The following is an 8,633-nucleotide window of genomic DNA, read 5'->3' as shown; positions in this document are numbered from 1 at the left end:
TATAAAGCGTTATTTGTTATTTGAGCCTAAAATTCCGTACTGAGCATTCGGCTCATTCCGTAAACTTTTTGTATATACAGGTCCACAGGTTACTTTGGGAGGGGAAAAGAGAGAAGAATAAAGCCTAGGAATAAATCTGAAGATGTTAGTTAATTAAGATGAATGTCTCCGCTTGTATATTAATCTAAATTTTAATAGTCGTGTGGTTGTATCCTATCAAATAAATAAATGGAATTATGACTTTTGTTTATGTTATCGTTATTGTGACACGTCAGCCCTTCCGGGTTGGGGTGTTACATTAAACCTATGGATTTACATGTTACAACCTTGTTTTTTTTAAGCACATATAATCATAGTCTTGATTAGTGGCATAAGGACATATGAATGTACGAAGAAAACATGAGTTTTCTTCCAAAACATGAAGATAAAAATGAGCAGAATTTAGGTGCACTTTGGACCTAAAAAAAGGTGAGGTTTCACCTTATTTTGCCCAAGCAAACTTGTGAGAACCTTCTTAGAGGTTATCCAAGTGTTGTAGAAGAAGAACGAGAAGAAAATTGAAGTGGAAGTGAGTTAAAACTCATTTTTTATGGCTGGAACTTTCAAAAACATGGCTGAAACTCAGCTGAGTTTGGGAGGGTTTTTGAAGTGTTTGGAGGCTTGTAAAAGTGGAATAAGGAGTGGGGAAGTGCTTATTATATAGGAAAGGGATTAGGGTTTCAATGGGTTGGGCTTTGGAAGTGTTTAGAAGGGGTTAAACCTTGAAACAAGCCCACAAAACCAACCCAATAAGGGCTGATTTGCGCTAATAGGGGCTGCCATATATTTTATTTTTATTTTTTAAACATTATAATGTGCCATTTTATTGTTTAAGTTATGTAACAATATGTAACAATGTTTTCCTTAACTCGTAATAAGGTATAACATGGAATAAAACATGATTTAACTAGGTAAAAAGTTTGATGTACAAGTATGTAATATGTTTCTAAGTGACAAGTATATGTCACATATTAGATGATTAATCGTTGTGTAAATAAGCATATTATTAGGGGTTTTTAAGTATCAACAATTTAAGGACAAGCATGGACATGTATCGTAAATAAGTACCGTATGCGTATGAATTACGAATAAGGATTCGATGTACAATGAATTTGAATGTATGAGCATGTATGAATATGTAGAATGTGAATTTAAAGAAATACGAATTTTATTTATGATCCAAGTCTCGGATTTTACAACGATTACAACGAAAAGACGATTATAAGAATACAAGATTTCCAAAAATAGCATTACAAGGCGAGCTTCCAAATTATGGAAAGTATGAAAAAGCAGGGCGTTACAAGGGAGTACCGCCCCCATAATGAAATAATTCTTTCCAAAACTTGCTGAGAAAGATTAGGTCACGGTCTGAAAGTATGTTGTTTAGGAGACCATGTAACTTGTAGATTTGATCAAGGAAAATGGTTGAAAGGGAAGTGGCAGTGTAGTTGGGTTGTAACAGGATAAAGTGTGCGAACTTGGTTAGCCGATCAACAATGACCTAAATGGCGTTTTTACCGTTCGACAGAGGAAGGCTGGTGATAAAATCCATGGATATTTCCTCCCAAACTTGATTAGGAATGGGAAGAGGTTGAAGCAACCCATAAGGTTTTTGTGTATAGTATTTGGGCTATTTATGGACTCAATTAACATATAATTTAATATAAATGCACGTAATTAATTTAAAATCAGTGATTAGGTCGTACGAATTAACCTGAAAATTTGCCAGTTGTCAAAGTTCATACTTTTTCCATGCTTTCATTTTGCTTTTTATTTGTTAGAGAAATTTGTTCTTTGGGTTCATCATATGCAGTTTGTATGCTGTTTGGATTCTGAAAAACATGTCGACTGTTTTTTTCATTTTGCTTCGGGGTTTCTACGATCTACATTTGTCGATCATTATAGTAATTTAATGCTTATAACTATCGCGTTGTTGGCATAACGTTTCATTATTGTTTTTCTTATAGAAGACTGGAGTGGGAGAGTTAGAGTCGAAAAAAGGATTCGTCACTTCTTTCTCTCATTCAAAACCGTGCATGAGACTTGCATCTCACACGGCTCCTAAGTGATAAAAGAAAGAAGAACGCCTCTTCTTTCTTTTTTGATTACCTTCCTCGTGTATGTATAAGACTGAATCCATTCGATTTCTAAAAAAAATTACTAATCGTTAACTTTTTTTAGGAAATGTTGAATGTCAAGTCTAACATGGATACATTCATTCCGAAGTATTCCAAGAAGCATTCGGAAATTCCTACTACGAATGATATCTTAAATACCGATATTTTTATGTGTTTTTGTTTAAATTTGTTAGCATTAAGAATTTATGTATTTTTGTTGTTTTGTACAATAGATTGTTAGACTTTATGCAAAACTTTGTTTGCTATGTCATTTCCTATCTCCTCATCGTCTGCCCAATTAGGTACGTATTTCCGATTCATGTTGTGTACCAGAGTTGATCACAATGGTAAGCTTAGTACTTTTCGTTTTTTATTAATTGTCTTTTCTTATGCTAACAGACAATTGCTTATTGTTGTTGTAGATCAACCGGCGTACGCAATTCCAAAATGGTCGGTGTTTTTTTGTTGTATCAACCGACAGGCGTAACCGCTGATTAAGCCATTTTGCTCATAGCCGGTGGTGGGAAAAAACTATCACAAAAAGATTATGCTAATTCTTTTGTAGTACGTAAAAGTTCGGTTGAGCTTATTGTTTTTGTAACAGTGTCATTTGTAACAATTTGCTTTATATAATGTTAATTTACAACAATTATGTATATTGTTGGTTGTACTTTGTACTCTATAAACTAAAATCATGTAACAACAATTAGCGGTCCGTATGTCCTACGAAAAGTTTACGTTTAAATTACACTTTTCGTCCTTTATGTTTATACCGGATTGCAACGGATAGCCTTTAACTTCAATAATTACAGTCGTAATCCTTTATTTGCAAACCCCGTTACACTCTACGTCCTTTAGTATTAACCAGGTTAAAATTTTCAGTTAAGTTTATGCAATTAAAGGTATTTTGGTCAATTCATATTTTTATTTAATTGTTTAATAAATAAAACCAAAACCATTGCATATACACCTCCTCATCTTCCCCAATTTCTTAACCCTAAACCCCTAACCACCACATCTTGATCTCCAACAACACAAACTGTCACTTTGTTCAACAAGTCTTCTGCTATGGCTACCAATTCATCTGTGGTCAGATTCTTTCCATACACTGGTTTTAGGATTGTATTTAATATTGTTTGATTTGAATTGAATTTTGTGGGTGTGATTTTGGTTAATTAGAGAGATAAAGATGGGCCTAATGCTACAGAGGCCAGTTTGGATAAGATTAAACGGCAATTAGCATCCAGGTCGGGTCGAAACCTCTTACAGGGTCATCTTCTTAAGCGATCTAAAACAATATTTCATTGTATGTTTCTAATTTCTTAATATAAATTGGAATTAATTTAATTTTTATTACAGAGTATGTTTGATTCATTTATTAATTTGTGTATGTGTATTAAATCTGGGAGATGATGAATGACTGACAGCGGGTAGTTAATCAGTTGGTGGTGTTTGAGATGAAGACCTTATAGGGTTGGAAGTAACGATGTGGATATGTGACTTGTGATTTGGGGTTTCAAGGAAAGGAGATGGTTAAATGTAGTAGCAGTTGTAATCGGAAAAGGAAAACGGAGGTCAGTTGGAGTTGCAGCGGTGACCGGAGAAGGAGACGATTAGCGACAGTGTTAATTTTTTGCATTCTGCTACATCTCAGAATTTGGTTAATTGCTAACCAAAAGAACGATGACCGTTAAAAGATTTAAAAACCATATTGCAACTATATTTCACTCTGCTTCATCAAAATCTATGGTGACTGAAAAAGATGGCGATTGACAGCCGAAGATGATGAATGAGGATGAGGTGGTGGTGGTGGTGGTGGTAAGATGTGGTGGTTAAGGTTTTAGGGTTATGAAATTGGGGAAGATGAGGTGTATATGCAATGTTTTGGTTTTATTTATTAATTTTTTAAATAAAAATATGAATTGACCAAAATACCCTTAATTGAATAAACTTAACTGAAAATTTTAATCTGGTTAATACTAAAGGACGTAAAGTGTAACAAGTTTTGCAAATAAAGGATTGTGACTGTAATTATTTAAGTTAAAGGCAATCCGGTATAAACATAAAGGACGAAAAATGTAATTTACCCTAAATTTAGTTAAACTTAAGTTACAAATTAAAAATATAGACGTCAAAAAATCATCACTAGTTCTTTTTTTTTCTAGTTTATTGTATGAGAAAAATGCCCGGATAGACCCTTTGGTTTCGCCTTTTTTCACCTATAGTCCCCAACTTTCTAAAATTACTTGAATAGTCCCCAAGTTTTCATTTTTTGTTCCCGGATAGTCACTGGGTCTAACTTCAGTTTGTTTTCTCTGTTAAGAGGGTGTGAAATGAGGAAAATACCCTTTCCTTAAAAGGCCAAACCACAAGGACTATCCGGGCATCTTCTTCATTTTTATTTATAAAACCCCACCACCACACTTCATCTTCAACCTCCACCCACCATCACCCTCCTCCACCATCCACCATCACCGCCACCATCACCCTCCTCCACCCTCCCCCACCACCCTGTGAATCATAACCCGCACACCAGACAAAACCCCTGTGCCCTCTCCTTCTTTGATGATAACCTCACACCCACACTCATCTCCTCCCTCATCTACTCCTCTCTCTCCTCTCAAACAAACCGCCAATCACCATCTGCTGAGTGGCGGCGGACGACAACGAACACAAGAACCACCACAGCCGGTGGCGCTGTGGTGGTTGACATCGGACCCGAGATGGCAGAGAGGAGAGAGAGCGACCGGTGGAAAGACAGAAACAGGCGAGAAAGAGAGAGAGAGAGAGAGAGAGAGAGAGAGGGAGGGAGGGAGGGAGAGCGACCGAAGAAGAAGAAGGGAGCCGGCCGATCACCGGCGACCCCCCCCCCCCCCCCGGCGGCGGCGGCGCTGGAAGTGGTGGCGGCAGAAATCGGTAGCTCCGGCAGTAGTGATCGGGTAAATCTTCAACAACATCCTCTCTTTCTAATTTCTTTTCTTTCGGATCACATCTTAAGTTTATTATTTTTTTTCTCTGATTATTGATGATGATAACTGAGGATGTTGATGGTGACGGTGGTGCTTTGATGGCCGACGGTGGCTAGCTGTTTTACCGGCACCGGCGACAACTGCGATTGCAGTGGTGGTGATGGTGGAGGGTGGAAGAGGGTGATGGTGGGTGGAGGTTGAAGATGAAGTGTGGTGGTGGGGTTTTATAAATAAAAATGAAGAAGATGCCCGGATAGTCCCTGTGGTTTGGCCTTTTAAGAAAAGGGTATTTTTGTCATTTCACACTATCTTAACAGAGAAAACAAACTGAAATTAGACCCAGGGACTATTCGGGAACAAAAAATGAAAACTTGGAGACTATTCAGGTAATTTTAGAAAGTTAGAGACTATAGGTAAAAAAAAACGAAACTATCCGGGCATTTTTCTCTATTGCATTGATCTAATCATCTATAGCTGGACATGACTTAAAAAAAAAAAGTAAATATTAGTTCACAACTAACCATCGTCTCTCTCTTTTATGCCATCTCATTCTCATTCAACCATATATATCATCAAGCCGTCACCGGAAGTGTAAACCACAAACAAAATGGGCAAAACTAAAAGATTCTTCAAAGCATTCTTCAAATCCCAAACTCACCACCATCTCGCCCACCCGTTACTCAATCGATCACCTGACACGCCACCTCGTTCCTCCACCACCGCCGTCGCTCACTACGATGTTTCCGGCCAACGGGCGGCGGTTAAAATACAATCTTTCTACCGAGGTTATCTGGTAATTTTTTAGTCTCTATCATTGTTTTTTACTACGGCAAAACTTTTTGTCCGTTTACAACCTATTCTTGTTCTTATGTAATTTTTTTATAATGAAAAAATCATCAACGACAAAAATAAACTTTTTTTTAAATATAAATAAAAATAGAGTAAACCTCAATTTTCGTACTTATAGTTTGCTGATTTAACAACGTCCAATAGTTAAAAAATTGCATTTATCATCCATTAGTTTGTTGATTTATCATCAATTAGTGGTGTGGACTGAAACTATTAAAATCAGCAAACTAATAGACTAACGGTTAAAATCAGCAAACTAGTGAACTAACTATAAATGCAATTTTTAAACTATTGGACTTAGAATGTTAAAATTAGGGTGCAAACGAGACGAGCCGACCCCAAGCTCGATCAAGCTCGAGCTCCTTTAACATATGAAGCTCGAGCTCGGCTCGAAGGTAATTTTTCAAGCTCGGGCTCGACTCGTTTAGTATTTATTAATAAATTTATATTAATTATAACTATTATTATACATATAATTTAGTTATTTTTTATATTTATATAAATGGTAATTATTATTATTATATAAATATATGTTTAATATATTAATAAAAAATATATAAACAGAAAGCTCGTTTAGTCTTGCGAGCCGGCTCGAGCTCGATAACCGAAGCTCAGGCTCGGGCTCGTTTACTAAATGAGCTTGTTTTTAGGCTCGAACTCGAGTTCGTTTAAGCTCGGCTCGTTCGAGCTTTTTTTCGAGCTGAGCTCGAGTTGCACCTCTAGTTAAAATCAGCAAGCCACGTGTACGAAAATTGAGGTTTACTGTCCAAACACCAAGTAGCTAATATATATTACTTATAAAAAAATTTATTACACCCAGTTTTTTTTACATATATATCAGAATAAAAGTCGCCCATTTGAGTAAAAATAAGAAAGTCACCCATTTGGTTCCCAAATGATGTTATGATTATCCCTTTTTTTTTTTTTTTTTTCCTAAGTAGTGTGAAATGTCGAAACTATTTATGAATTGAATTTATAGGCGAGGAAAGCATTACGGGTGATAAGGTCACTGGTGAAGCTTCAGGCAATGGTGAGGGGTCACATTATAAGGAAACAAGCTGCTGATGATTTGAGAAGGTTGCAGGCTTTGGCTCGTGTCCAGGCTCGAGCCCATGCGCGAGTTCAGGTTACCGAGTCACGCCAATTGTGCACCAAGGTTGCTTCTTCTATCCATGCAATTACCATTTTACGACACTGGGTTGTGCTCGGGTTAACCTGTTTAATTTAATTGTTTAACCCATCAACATGTTTAATTAAATAGGTTGACCTTTTAGGCAAAAGATCAAATACAAATAATCTTAACATACTAAACATACAAATTGAAGGAAAACCCAAAAAGACAAGGTGGCATTTTTGTAATTACCACCAACTATCAAAGTTACAACCAAAGGCTCAGTCTGCATATCAAAGCTTTTGGGGTTGCTATTTTACGATACTGGTTTGTGCTCGGGTTGACCTGTTTAATTTAATGGTTTAACCCATCAACATGTTTAACTAAATAGATTGACCTTTTAACCTGTTTTGACTCGTTTAACACATTTATGCAACCCATTAACAACGTTTACAAATTGTTTACAACCAAATTTATAACATTTAACTTTATATCTACAGTTGAAGAAAGCGGAAAACACTTCAAAGGCAAATCAACTTAAAGGCTCAGTCTGCATATCAAAGCTTTTGGGGTTGCTATAACTTGTAGACCAGCATGTTATCATTTTGTGAATGTAAATGATAAACATGTAATTTTTGGGTTCTTTGAAACCACAACTCTTTATCTACATTAGGAAGCCTTTAGCATCCAAATGCTTATGCTAGATGACAAAAAAACAATCTACGTATATACTAGCATCATGGTACATGTAACCAATTTTTGTAAATGCAATATCTATTTACTAGGCTTCTAACAACGTAATTTTTTTAGTTACAATTCAAAAGTAGGCTTTCACATGAAGCTTTTCAGTTTAATGCAAGAAGAACAAATCATTATTTACATCCTACTAAAATTTATTATAAATAAGATTTTAACTAATGAAACCACCATAATCTAAGAAATAAATTATGGGTTAACCATTGCCATTATAATATACCTTTACAATTATTTCAAAAGAAATATATTATCTCGGTATAAATTATAAAAATATGAATAGTGTTTTTTTGTCATTTAGTCTATTTCGTTATTTAGTGTAAACTTTTTCATTTACAACTTATTTAGTTAAAGTTTAACTATTGTATTTTTTTTTATTTTACTTTAAACAAATCATATTACTACCCTTAAATAGTTTTTTAACGAACATGTTAATACCGTTTTAGACATATTTTTAATTTTTTTTTCTTCGCTTTAACTGGGGTGGCGAATGCTTTTTTTATTTTAGTTTTTTGAACATATTTTTTAACTTTTCTTTTTCTTTGCTATAACGAGCGCATCAAAACCGATCGAGTTTCTATCGTTTTCTTTTTCGTTACCTTTGTTATTTACTATACTGTTTTACCTTTTTTTTATTATTTGATGTTCAGAGCCGAGTTACGATACAAATAGCATAACCCATTTAGATATCATTTTATTTAATTTTACAAATTTATTTATCGGTTGTCATGGTATGCTATACGTTCTGAATTTCAGTCGCGTCTCTGCGCAACGCGTGAGTAAATACGACCCTAG

The 8,633-nt window shown here is 35.4% G+C and overlaps 1 protein-coding gene and 1 long non-coding RNA gene across 2 annotated transcripts; both read left to right on the top strand.

Moving 5' to 3' along the window:
* Window positions 1–3,151: 3,151 nt before the first annotated feature.
* On the top strand, window positions 3,152–3,503 carry LOC118480517. The gene is made up of 2 exons (XR_004863084.1): window positions 3,152–3,245; window positions 3,336–3,503. It is a non-coding gene; the product is annotated as an uncharacterized LOC118480517 (long non-coding RNA).
* A 2,129-nt stretch (window positions 3,504–5,632) lies between these two features.
* Window positions 5,633–7,860, top strand: LOC110866188 (protein IQ-DOMAIN 32-like). Its single transcript, XM_022115470.2, has 3 exons — window positions 5,633–5,918; window positions 6,954–7,130; window positions 7,586–7,860. Exons 1-3 carry the CDS (start codon window positions 5,733–5,735, stop codon window positions 7,664–7,666), a joined length of 444 nt encoding a protein of 147 aa, XP_021971162.1. The 5' UTR covers window positions 5,633–5,732; the 3' UTR covers window positions 7,667–7,860.
* Window positions 7,861–8,633: the final 773 nt, after the last annotated feature.

This window comes from Helianthus annuus, chromosome 7 (genome assembly GCF_002127325.2).
Source record: "Helianthus annuus cultivar XRQ/B chromosome 7, HanXRQr2.0-SUNRISE, whole genome shotgun sequence".
NCBI classification, from domain to species: Eukaryota; Viridiplantae; Streptophyta; class Magnoliopsida; order Asterales; family Asteraceae; genus Helianthus; species Helianthus annuus.
The sequence above is the reverse complement of the archived record's forward strand: the minus strand, read 5'-3'. Positions and strand labels throughout refer to the sequence as shown.